The 12,118-nt window shown below is 46.6% G+C and overlaps 4 protein-coding genes across 4 annotated transcripts; all 4 read right to left on the reverse strand.

Moving 5' to 3' along the window:
- Positions 1-866: 866 nt before the first annotated feature.
- LOC148152638 (uncharacterized) lies at positions 867-3,034 on the reverse strand. The gene has a single exon (XM_088003397.1). The coding sequence runs from the start codon at positions 3,016-3,018 to the stop codon at positions 967-969; it is 2,052 nt and encodes a 683-aa protein (XP_087859523.1). The 5' UTR covers positions 3,019-3,034; the 3' UTR covers positions 867-966.
- Positions 3,035-3,182: 148 nt separating this feature from the next.
- On the reverse strand, positions 3,183-6,717 carry LOC148152639 (uncharacterized). The gene has a single exon (XM_088003569.1). It carries the CDS (start codon positions 5,463-5,465, stop codon positions 3,183-3,185), a length of 2,283 nt encoding a protein of 760 aa, XP_087859695.1. The 5' UTR covers positions 5,466-6,717.
- LOC148152640 (uncharacterized) lies at positions 6,632-8,699 on the reverse strand. Its single transcript, XM_088003570.1, has one exon. The coding sequence runs from the start codon at positions 8,681-8,683 to the stop codon at positions 6,632-6,634; it is 2,052 nt and encodes a 683-aa protein (XP_087859696.1). The 5' UTR covers positions 8,684-8,699.
- A 148-nt stretch (positions 8,700-8,847) lies between these two features.
- On the reverse strand, positions 8,848-11,861 carry LOC148152641 (uncharacterized). The gene has a single exon (XM_088003571.1). It carries the CDS (start codon positions 11,128-11,130, stop codon positions 8,848-8,850), a length of 2,283 nt encoding a protein of 760 aa, XP_087859697.1. The 5' UTR covers positions 11,131-11,861.
- Positions 11,862-12,118: the final 257 nt, after the last annotated feature.

A 12,118-nucleotide genomic window follows, 5' to 3' on the forward strand; every position in this document is an offset into this window, starting at 1 on the left:
GCCGAAGCCAGGTCTGCGGTGGGGTTCGCACGGGTTCCGGACGCGTGTGCCGCGACGGCTTCTTCGCCCGACTCAGGGTTTAGCCTGCGTGGGCCGACGGAGGATCAGTCGGAAACGGGTTAGGCGTTAGGGATCCGTGGGGGTAGACCCAGGGCTCCCATGTGTCCGGAGGTTATAATTGAAAATGCCACGCCATGCCGAAAAATGCTGCCTAGGGGCTATGAGGTCCATGTTGGCCACGGTGCAGCATTTGAATGGGGAATTGGGGATCAGTTTTAGCCATTTGGGCGGACGCGCAGTGTCCTCGCAGACACACTTGGGGGAGCTCTTGTATTGGTTTTGGAAGGGTCCGGGTGTTGTACTGTGGAGAGGGTTTCTCTGAGTTCGGGGGTGATGCCGTTTGGGCTCATTCCTGACACGTGGAGTCAGGCGAATGGGGAAAGCGTTTCCAAAGGCGGGATGGAGGTCTGGGGGGGTCGGAAGCGATGCGGGGGGGTGACCTTTGCCCTGAGGAAGCACTTTAGCCACATGGGGGCATTTGGTTATTTGAAGAAATACGTGTTTGGGGTCGATCCGTGACCCCGTGGGTGGGTGGTTGCAGCCATAAGTCGACATGGGTCGGTGCTGCCCTATGTCTGACGGGGGCAGGGTACAACAGCGCTTTCAGTCCGGCTCTCATTTTCACAGGAATTGTGTACGAGTTCCTCTAGCTGAAGTTTTGTTTTTAACTCTGCCTTGACTTGTTTCCGTCGGGTTAGGGTTAGGGTTAGGGTTAGGGTAGGGTTAGGGTTAGGGTTAGGGTTAGGGTTAGGGTTAGGGTTAGGACGAGTGTTGCGGGTTGGAGCAGGGTTTGGGTTCAAGGTCAAAGGTCAGGAAACCAATATTGGTTCCCCAAACCAATGCCTCTTACCCTCTACCCCGCCCAGATGCACGGGCACGTCCCGCCCGGAGAATCAACAGTGCAGCCTATCTCTCGTTGAGGCCCCTGGGGATCTTAGTGTCCAACCTGTGGATCCAGAGCCTTTCAGCTCTCCTCCTCTGGGCCGGAGACCACGCCGGGTTGGAGTTCAGCACCAGAGCCGAAACAGAGGTCCAACCGTGCCTAATAAAGTGTCGAATTAGGGGTACATGTGTCTTTTTTTGCTTTTGAATATTATGTCTGTGTTGGACAAAACGGGTGAGGAGGGTGTTTCCCGTTTCGCCGACATAATTCATTTTACAAATTTTACATGTGATTAGATAAACACAATTTTTTAATTTAGGGTGGCCTAATTGATCTAATTTAAAAATTGTGTTGTTAAATTTATTTTGTACCCAACTCAACTGTTTGAAAAAATCACTCTGACCTTTCACCTTGGGTTTCTCCAGAGGTTTGACTTCAGCTTTAACTAGGAAGTCTCTCAAATTTTTGTTCCTTTTATATGCCGCAATTATTCTATAATTTTGAAGTAAAGAGGTTTCTGATTGGAATTTGGTGAAATTTTGTTTAATATTATATACAAATTGGCCTGCTGAAGAGGTGAAGGTTGTGATCAGAGGAAGTAGGGGAGACGGATCGGGGGGTCTGGACTCAAGGAAGCCTTTCCTACATGCCCTGAGGAAAGTCCTGGAATATCCTCTTTTGGAAAGTGCAGAGAACAGGATCTTAACAGCCTCCTCAAAATCTGCTCTCTGCGTACATATCCTGTGGAATCTGAGGAGTTGTGACTTGATGAGGCCGGCATATGTGTGCCTTGGGTGATAACTGGTTTTAAATAAGAGGGCATGTGTGTCTGTTTCTTTGAAAAAAACCTTGATATCCAATTTGTGTGTCGTGTCAAAATTTGGTCCTTTAAAGGTGGTTGTGTCCAGAAAATCTACCGCTTTAACGCTTGTAGTGGACTTGACTGTAATGGAGGGATTGTATGTGTTTAAATGATTGAGGAATTCCTTAAAGTCTTCTTCAGAATGAGTCCAGACCCCCCAGATGTCGTCCAGGTATCTGAAATAAAATAAAGGGGTCTTTCTGCAAGTGCTGAGGGCACCCTCCTCCCAGTCAGCCATGAATATATTTGCATAGGCAGGTGCAAATTTTTTACCCATGGCTGTACCTTTCACTTGCAGGAAGAAGTTTCCGTCAAAAACAAAGTCATTCCTTTTCAGGTTGATCTCCAGCAGCTGGATTAATTCACGATCTGGCCTCCTCGAATCTGGGTACTTAAAGAATATTCTTTTAATGCAACTAATTCCTTCATTTATATCAATGTTAGTGTACAAACTGTCTATGTCAATGGTAAATAGAATAGAGTCCTGAGGTAGGGAAATTAATTTGATTTTTTCAATAAAATCATAGGTATCTTTAATATAGCTTTTGTGTAATATGGATAGAGGGTATAAATAATGATCAATAAATTCTGCTGTGTTATATGTTTCACTCCCACAGTCTGAAACAATTGGTCTTCCATGTGGGATCTCATTTTTCTTGCTCCAAGCTTCTCTTTTTTTGTGTATTTTAGGGAGCAAATAAAATCTCCTGGCTCTGGGTTCAGGAGGCCCAAGCAGGTAAGATTTTTGTTTAGCATTAATGAATTTCTTTTTATGTAGATTGTCAATTATTTTTCTAATTAGGGGGGCTGTTTCTTTATAAATAGGAGCATCCAATTTCTTATAATATGTTTGATTGTATAATTGTTTATAGCCCTCCCACAGGTACTGTTCTCTATCCATAATCACAATAGCACTGCCTTTATCAGCAGGTTTAATTATTATATTCTTGTTATCCATTAATTCTTTAAGTGCTTTGCTTTCTTCTATAGTTAGGTTAGGTATGGTTTTACTAAATTTAAAGTTTTTATCTAGGTATTTTAGATCTTTATTAATTAATTTTCCCACCTCAGGAGGAAGAGCGTCGATTGGAGGAGACCAGTCGGATTCAGGTAAGAAAGGTAGGTTCTTATTACTGTTAGATACATCATCCTTGTAATACACTGCTAGTTTAATTCTTCTGTGATACTTTTGTAATTCAAACCTCATTTGCATTTTAGTTATTTGTTTATTGTCAACCTGACTAGGAATGAAGGTTAGACCTCTGCTCAAAAGGGAACGCTGTGCATCACTCAGAATAAAGGATTTTGAAAGATTACAGATATTATTATGTACAATCTGAGAGTGCCCTTCCTTCTCTCCAAGGCTCTCAGGGCAATCTATTTTAACCACTCACCCCAGTGGTTGAGAAGACGGGATGCAGTGGCCTTGGTCCAGTGGATTCTGTCCCTGGCCACCGTGAAGGACGTCTTCTTCAGTGCAGGGATGTAGAGAGGAAGCTGCATGATGTGAGTGTTCAGGTGAGAGAGGATTGCCTGTTCATGTTGAGGCAGAGCAGATGAGAAGTTGACCTCAGGAACATAAACATCTGCATTAGGACACTTGGTCCTGGCAGCTCTCACAGCCGCCTTCATCTCTCTCACAACAGCTTCCTTGTTTCTCTGGGATCTGTGGTTGATCCCCAGAGAGAGGATCAGACGCTCGACACCCTCGTTGATCTGCGTTCTTCCAAACAGGTGTGTCAGATGTCTCCATCTGGCACCGGAGAAGCTGATGACCTGCAGATCAGGGTTGCTCACGTTCGGGAACCTCGCTACGTTGGAGTCTCCGATGATGACACATCTGCTGTCGAGGTTGAGGGCCCAGTTCCTGGTCTTGGACAGGACGCCCTCCTGCCCGGCTGTCATCAGGGCCCGGCCGACAGAAGGGCCCGTGGGGCCGGCCGTGGAGGAGACAGAGGCAGGAACACCAAACGTGAGCTTACGTTGAGTGCTGACCTGTAGCCTGCGTTGGATGGGGGCCATCCTGGGTCGCAGAGAGGTCATTCGAACTTCACGAAGGGAGGGTGTGGGGGTGGAGGAGCGGGTAGATGGAGATCTGTATCTCTGGAGCTCCTCCTGCAGGAACTCAGCCACAAAGGAGATGTCCTCATCTAGAGCAGGAGTTGACCTTCTCTGTGGAGGAGCAGGCACAGGGGTTTGAGCTGTTCTCCGGGGGACAGAGGTGGTTTCTCTGGCTGGGTCCTGCTGACGTTGGGGCAGAGGAGTGATGTTCTCTGCTGCATGGTGAGGGGGAGGGGGGCTGCATGCTGCATCCAGGCTCCTCACAGATGTCACAGGTGACCAGTCATTTTGGGGAGGATCTGTCATGGTAGCTGTGGTTGACATGACAGGTCTAGGGGGTGGGGGAGGAGGGGGGGAGGGAGAGGAGGAGGAAGAGGAGGGGGAAGATCGAGGGACCACCGGTTGGGAGGGGGAACGGTGGAAGTAATCATATTCATCCTCCTCCTCTGTAGTTGCAGCTTGAGTTGGTGGAGGGTGATCAGCAGGTTCACCCTCTGTTTCTGCAGCTTGCTGAGGTGGCCCATCATCCTCTGTATTCAGGTGCCGAGAGGATGGGTTGGATGAGGAGGAGGAGGAAGCAGCAGAGGATCCAGCAGGAGAGGGGGGAGCCCCATCATCATCTGAGGCCAGCAGGTAAGCCTGGACATCATCTGCTACAGATGGGTTGAATCTTTTGCCCAGGTTGCGTTTGGCCCATTTCACAGCAACCTCCAGCGGTTGCAGCATGTCGCCACCTAGTGCCAGAAGCAGCTGTTTTTCTTCTTCTTGCACATCCTGATAGTGTTGCCTCAGGATGCACATTGTGTTGAAGGCCCAGTTCCTGGCATTTCCATCAATTAAATCGAGTGTTTTAATTGATGGATTGGCAGGTTTGATCGCCTCAGCCAGGTTGATGGTGATCCGCTGGATGGCCGGTGGGTCACGATCTTTCTGGGATACATTGTTGAGGTGGTGGGTGGCTTTAAGCAGCCTGTGTAGGGATCTGACCTTAACGGTAAAGTCCGGGTCGTCCGATTGCTGGTATTCGGTGCGGTTCGGCCTGTTCCGTGGTGCTGGGCGTGGTTGGGGCTGGCGTTGCTGCCGCTGCTGAGGCTGCTGTCGCTGCTGTCTCCGTTGCTGGCGCTGCTGCTGTTGCCACTGATGTTGCTGGTGCTGATGCTGCTGGTTGTGGTTCCGACGTGGTGCTCCGTTGTTGTTCCAGCCCCGGGAGTCAGTACGTGGTTGGCGGTACTGGTTGCGGGGCTGGGAGCGGTATGGTTGTGGTCGGAAGTCCACATCGCGACCATAAGGACGCGGCTCACGGCGTTGCGGAGGGTACCTCTGACGTGGCTGGAAGGATCCGCCGTGTCGGGAAGGAGGGTACTGCCGCTGGCGGTGTTGTGGACCGGAGCTTCTGCTGCGATCCGCCGTGGGGTAGCGGGTCACCGAAGCATAGCTGGGCCTCCAGCGTTGTTGAGGGGGGTCCCAGTTGTTCGGTGCCGCTTCGTAGCTCCGGAGGTAGCGGTTCTCCAGTTGCCGGTTGCGTTGTCTGCCGCGGTGGTAGTGGACTGTTGTCCAGTTGTCATCCTCATAATCCAGAGGATCAGAATTCCAAACCATTTTGGATGGATGATAAAAAAAGTTTTATAAAAAAATCTAAACTGTGATTAAATGAAAAAATAAAAATTAACTAAAATAGAATAAATGAAAAATCGGGAAAACTGAACTGCTTTTAAGGCCGTTCGGCACTTATTTTATTCAGAACACGAGACAAGCAAACAAAACGCGACGTTTCGGTCAAAATTAAACCTTCATCAGGCAGTCTGCTGTCTCAACTAAGAACATCGGTTAAGATTCAAGTATATAAAGCAGAACAGTTTCAAATTTCGCACTTCAAACAAGCAGAATAAACAGTTGGCTCTGATTGGCCGAACGAGTGCAGGTAACACGTCATAGAACAGGAAGGGAGGGGGGAGGCTGAGGAGGAGATTTAAACATATACAAACACCAAATAGCGCTCCCGCCCCCTACTGGTCAAAAAAAGGAACTGTATCCAGTGCAGTGGAAGGCCAACAAACATATTTACAGGTCAGGATGGCAAAACCATAGAAAATCAATAAAATTATGCAACATATTTACATATTTACAAGGATAGTTCAATATTTACATTATATATACATGTTTTAATAAAAATTAGGTTTTAAACAACTTTTATTCAACCGTTCAGGATTAAAAATAAAAGTCAAACATATAAATTAAGACAGGTGATGCACAGCGTGAGTGTTTAGGGATTTTGGTTAGGGGAAATATTTACATTTAGGGTTAAAATTATAAATTAGGGTTAATAATGCATAGTTTTAAGTGGTTAGGGTTAGAAAAAAATCTTTGGTAAGGGCATAAAAGAAAAATATACAAATTAGGATGGTTAGGGTTAGAGAAAAATCTTTGGTAAGGGCATAAAGAAAGATATTCAAATTAGGAGGGGGTCAAAGGTTAGGATTAGGCAAGGGAATGGGACTTTAGGTTTAGGCACTAATCCTTGATTGTTTCTGTGTTTTAAACAGGTGTGGAGGGATCCCATGGTCACCACAGAGAAGACAGGACACTGAAGAAGAACCCAGGCGGGAGGCACTGGCTGGTTAGGACGAGTGTTGCGGGTTGGAGCAGGGTTTGGGTTCAAGGTCAAAGGTCAGGAAACCAATATTGGTTCCCCAAACCAATGCCTCTTACCCTCTACCCCGCCCAGATGCACGGGCACGTCCCGCCCGGAGAATCAACAGTGCAGCCTATCTCTCGTTGAGGCCCCTGGGGATCTTAGTGTCCAACCTGTGGATCCAGAGCCTTTCAGCTCTCCTCCTCTGGGCCGGAGACCACGCCGGGTTGGAGTTCAGCACCAGAGCCGAAACAGAGGTCCAACCGTGCCTAATAAAGTGTCGAATTAGGGGTACATGTGTCTTTTTTTGCTTTTGAATATTATGTCTGTGTTGGACAAAACGGGTGAGGAGGGTGTTTCCCGTTTCGCCGACATAATTCATTTTACAAATTTTACATGTGATTAGATAAACACAATTTTTTAATTTAGGGTGGCCTAATTGATCTAATTTAAAAATTGTGTTGTTAAATTTATTTTGTACCCAACTCAACTGTTTGAAAAAATCACTCTGACCTTTCACCTTGGGTTTCTCCAGAGGTTTGACTTCAGCTTTAACTAGGAAGTCTCTCAAATTTTTGTTCCTTTTATATGCCGCAATTATTCTATAATTTTGAAGTAAAGAGGTTTCTGATTGGAATTTGGTGAAATTTTGTTTAATATTATATACAAATTGGCCTGCTGAAGAGGTGAAGGTTGTGATCAGAGGAAGTAGGGGAGACGGATCGGGGGGTCTGGACTCAAGGAAGCCTTTCCTACATGCCCTGAGGAAAGTCCTGGAATATCCTCTTTTGGAAAGTGCAGAGAACAGGATCTTAACAGCCTCCTCAAAATCTGCTCTCTGCGTACATATCCTGTGGAATCTGAGGAGTTGTGACTTGATGAGGCCGGCATATGTGTGCCTTGGGTGATAACTGGTTTTAAATAAGAGGGCATGTGTGTCTGTTTCTTTGAAAAAAACCTTGATATCCAATTTGTGTGTCGTGTCAAAATTTGGTCCTTTAAAGGTGGTTGTGTCCAGAAAATCTACCGCTTTAACGCTTGTAGTGGACTTGACTGTAATGGAGGGATTGTATGTGTTTAAATGATTGAGGAATTCCTTAAAGTCTTCTTCAGAATGAGTCCAGACCCCCCAGATGTCGTCCAGGTATCTGAAATAAAATAAAGGGGTCTTTCTGCAAGTGCTGAGGGCACCCTCCTCCCAGTCAGCCATGAATATATTTGCATAGGCAGGTGCAAATTTTTTACCCATGGCTGTACCTTTCACTTGCAGGAAGAAGTTTCCGTCAAAAACAAAGTCATTCCTTTTCAGGTTGATCTCCAGCAGCTGGATTAATTCACGATCTGGCCTCCTCGAATCTGGGTACTTAAAGAATATTCTTTTAATGCAACTAATTCCTTCATTTATATCAATGTTAGTGTACAAACTGTCTATGTCAATGGTAAATAGAATAGAGTCCTGAGGTAGGGAAATTAATTTGATTTTTTCAATAAAATCATAGGTATCTTTAATATAGCTTTTGTGTAATATGGATAGAGGGTATAAATAATGATCAATAAATTCTGCTGTGTTATATGTTTCACTCCCACAGTCTGAAACAATTGGTCTTCCATGTGGGATCTCATTTTTCTTGCTCCAAGCTTCTCTTTTTTTGTGTATTTTAGGGAGCAAATAAAATCTCCTGGCTCTGGGTTCAGGAGGCCCAAGCAGGTAAGATTTTTGTTTAGCATTAATGAATTTCTTTTTATGTAGATTGTCAATTATTTTTCTAATTAGGGGGGCTGTTTCTTTATAAATAGGAGCATCCAATTTCTTATAATATGTTTGATTGTATAATTGTTTATAGCCCTCCCACAGGTACTGTTCTCTATCCATAATCACAATAGCACTGCCTTTATCAGCAGGTTTAATTATTATATTCTTGTTATCCATTAATTCTTTAAGTGCTTTGCTTTCTTCTATAGTTAGGTTAGGTATGGTTTTACTAAATTTAAAGTTTTTATCTAGGTATTTTAGATCTTTATTAATTAATTTTCCCACCTCAGGAGGAAGAGCGTCGATTGGAGGAGACCAGTCGGATTCAGGTAAGAAAGGTAGGTTCTTATTACTGTTAGATACATCATCCTTGTAATACACTGCTAGTTTAATTCTTCTGTGATACTTTTGTAATTCAAACCTCATTTGCATTTTAGTTATTTGTTTATTGTCAACCTGACTAGGAATGAAGGTTAGACCTCTGCTCAAAAGGGAACGCTGTGCATCACTCAGAATAAAGGATTTTGAAAGATTACAGATATTATTATGTACAATCTGAGAGTGCCCTTCCTTCTCTCCAAGGCTCTCAGGGCAATCTATTTTAACCACTCACCCCAGTGGTTGAGAAGACGGGATGCAGTGGCCTTGGTCCAGTGGATTCTGTCCCTGGCCACCGTGAAGGACGTCTTCTTCAGTGCAGGGATGTAGAGAGGAAGCTGCATGATGTGAGTGTTCAGGTGAGAGAGGATTGCCTGTTCATGTTGAGGCAGAGCAGATGAGAAGTTGACCTCAGGAACATAAACATCTGCATTAGGACACTTGGTCCTGGCAGCTCTCACAGCCGCCTTCATCTCTCTCACAACAGCTTCCTTGTTTCTCTGGGATCTGTGGTTGATCCCCAGAGAGAGGATCAGACGCTCGACACCCTCGTTGATCTGCGTTCTTCCAAACAGGTGTGTCAGATGTCTCCATCTGGCACCGGAGAAGCTGATGACCTGCAGATCAGGGTTGCTCACGTTCGGGAACCTCGCTACGTTGGAGTCTCCGATGATGACACATCTGCTGTCGAGGTTGAGGGCCCAGTTCCTGGTCTTGGACAGGACGCCCTCCTGCCCGGCTGTCATCAGGGCCCGGCCGACAGAAGGGCCCGTGGGGCCGGCCGTGGAGGAGACAGAGGCAGGAACACCAAACGTGAGCTTACGTTGAGTGCTGACCTGTAGCCTGCGTTGGATGGGGGCCATCCTGGGTCGCAGAGAGGTCATTCGAACTTCACGAAGGGAGGGTGTGGGGGTGGAGGAGCGGGTAGATGGAGATCTGTATCTCTGGAGCTCCTCCTGCAGGAACTCAGCCACAAAGGAGATGTCCTCATCTAGAGCAGGAGTTGACCTTCTCTGTGGAGGAGCAGGCACAGGGGTTTGAGCTGTTCTCCGGGGGACAGAGGTGGTTTCTCTGGCTGGGTCCTGCTGACGTTGGGGCAGAGGAGTGATGTTCTCTGCTGCATGGTGAGGGGGAGGGGGGCTGCATGCTGCATCCAGGCTCCTCACAGATGTCACAGGTGACCAGTCATTTTGGGGAGGATCTGTCATGGTAGCTGTGGTTGACATGACAGGTCTAGGGGGTGGGGGAGGAGGGGGGGAGGGAGAGGAGGAGGAAGAGGAGGGGGAAGATCGAGGGACCACCGGTTGGGAGGGGGAACGGTGGAAGTAATCATATTCATCCTCCTCCTCTGTAGTTGCAGCTTGAGTTGGTGGAGGGTGATCAGCAGGTTCACCCTCTGTTTCTGCAGCTTGCTGAGGTGGCCCATCATCCTCTGTATTCAGGTGCCGAGAGGATGGGTTGGATGAGGAGGAGGAGGAAGCAGCAGAGGATCCAGCAGGAGAGGGGGGAGCCCCATCATCATCTGAGGCCAGCAGGTAAGCCTGGACATCATCTGCTACAGATGGGTTGAATCTTTTGCCCAGGTTGCGTTTGGCCCATTTCACAGCAACCTCCAGCGGTTGCAGCATGTCGCCACCTAGTGCCAGAAGCAGCTGTTTTTCTTCTTCTTGCACATCCTGATAGTGTTGCCTCAGGATGCACATTGTGTTGAAGGCCCAGTTCCTGGCATTTCCATCAATTAAATCGAGTGTTTTAATTGATGGATTGGCAGGTTTGATCGCCTCAGCCAGGTTGATGGTGATCCGCTGGATGGCCGGTGGGTCACGATCTTTCTGGGATACATTGTTGAGGTGGTGGGTGGCTTTAAGCAGCCTGTGTAGGGATCTGACCTTAACGGTAAAGTCCGGGTCGTCCGATTGCTGGTATTCGGTGCGGTTCGGCCTGTTCCGTGGTGCTGGGCGTGGTTGGGGCTGGCGTTGCTGCCGCTGCTGAGGCTGCTGTCGCTGCTGTCTCCGTTGCTGGCGCTGCTGCTGTTGCCACTGATGTTGCTGGTGCTGATGCTGCTGGTTGTGGTTCCGACGTGGTGCTCCGTTGTTGTTCCAGCCCCGGGAGTCAGTACGTGGTTGGCGGTACTGGTTGCGGGGCTGGGAGCGGTATGGTTGTGGTCGGAAGTCCACATCGCGACCATAAGGACGCGGCTCACGGCGTTGCGGAGGGTACCTCTGACGTGGCTGGAAGGATCCGCCGTGTCGGGAAGGAGGGTACTGCCGCTGGCGGTGTTGTGGACCGGAGCTTCTGCTGCGATCCGCCGTGGGGTAGCGGGTCACCGAAGCATAGCTGGGCCTCCAGCGTTGTTGAGGGGGGTCCCAGTTGTTCGGTGCCGCTTCGTAGCTCCGGAGGTAGCGGTTCTCCAGTTGCCGGTTGCGTTGTCTGCCGCGGTGGTAGTGGACTGTTGTCCAGTTGTCATCCTCATAATCCAGAGGATCAGAATTCCAAACCATTTTGGATGGATGATAAAAAAAGTTTTATAAAAAAATCTAAACTGTGATTAAATGAAAAAATAAAAATTAACTAAAATAGAATAAATGAAAAATCGGGAAAACTGAACTGCTTTTAAGGCCGTTCGGCACTTATTTTATTCAGAACACGAGACAAGCAAACAAAACGCGACGTTTCGGTCAAAATTAAACCTTCATCAGGCAGTCTGCTGTCTCAACTAAGAACATCGGTTAAGATTCAAGTATATAAAGCAGAACAGTTTCAAATTTCGCACTTCAAACAAGCAGAATAAACAGTTGGCTCTGATTGGCCGAACGAGTGCAGGTAACACGTCATAGAACAGGAAGGGAGGGGGGAGGCTGAGGAGGAGATTTAAACATATACAAACACCAAATAGCGCTCCCGCCCCCTACTGGTCAAAAAAAGGAACTGTATCCAGTGCAGTGGAAGGCCAACAAACATATTTACAGGTCAGGATGGCAAAACCATAGAAAATCAATAAAATTATGCAACATATTTACATATTTACAAGGATAGTTCAATATTTACATTATATATACATGTTTTAATAAAAATTAGGTTTTAAACAACTTTTATTCAACCGTTCAGGATTAAAAATAAAAGTCAAACATATAAATTAAGACAGGTGATGCACAGCGTGAGTGTTTAGGGATTTTGGTTAGGGGAAATATTTACATTTAGGGTTAAAATTATAAATTAGGGTTAATAATGCATAGTTTTAAGTGGTTAGGGTTAGAAAAAAATCTTTGGTAAGGGCATAAAAAAAAAAAAAAATATACAAATTAGGATGGTTAGGGTTAGAGAAAAATCTTTGGTAAGGGCATAAAGAAAGATATTCAAATTAGGAGGGGGTCAAAGGTTAGGATTAGGCAAGGGAATGGGACTTTAGGTTTAGGCACTAATCCTTGATTGTTTCTGTGTTTTAAACAGGTGTGGAGGGATCCCATGGTCACCACAGAGAAGACAGGA

This window comes from Poecilia mexicana, unplaced genomic scaffold (genome assembly GCF_051168715.1).
Source record: "Poecilia mexicana isolate PSO_F unplaced genomic scaffold, ASM5116871v1 scaffold_23, whole genome shotgun sequence".
NCBI classification, from domain to species: Eukaryota; Metazoa; Chordata; class Actinopteri; order Cyprinodontiformes; family Poeciliidae; genus Poecilia; species Poecilia mexicana.

What these genes read in the sequence shown, in the direction of transcription:
- LOC148152638 (XM_088003397.1), bottom strand. Translation starts at nt 3,018, where the DNA reads ATGCAAATGAGGTTTGAATTACAAAAGTATCACAGAAGAATTAAACTA.
- LOC148152639 (XM_088003569.1), bottom strand. Translation starts at nt 5,465, where the DNA reads ATGGTTTGGAATTCTGATCCTCTGGATTATGAGGATGACAACTGGACA.
- LOC148152640 (XM_088003570.1), bottom strand. Translation starts at nt 8,683, where the DNA reads ATGCAAATGAGGTTTGAATTACAAAAGTATCACAGAAGAATTAAACTA.
- LOC148152641 (XM_088003571.1), bottom strand. Translation starts at nt 11,130, where the DNA reads ATGGTTTGGAATTCTGATCCTCTGGATTATGAGGATGACAACTGGACA.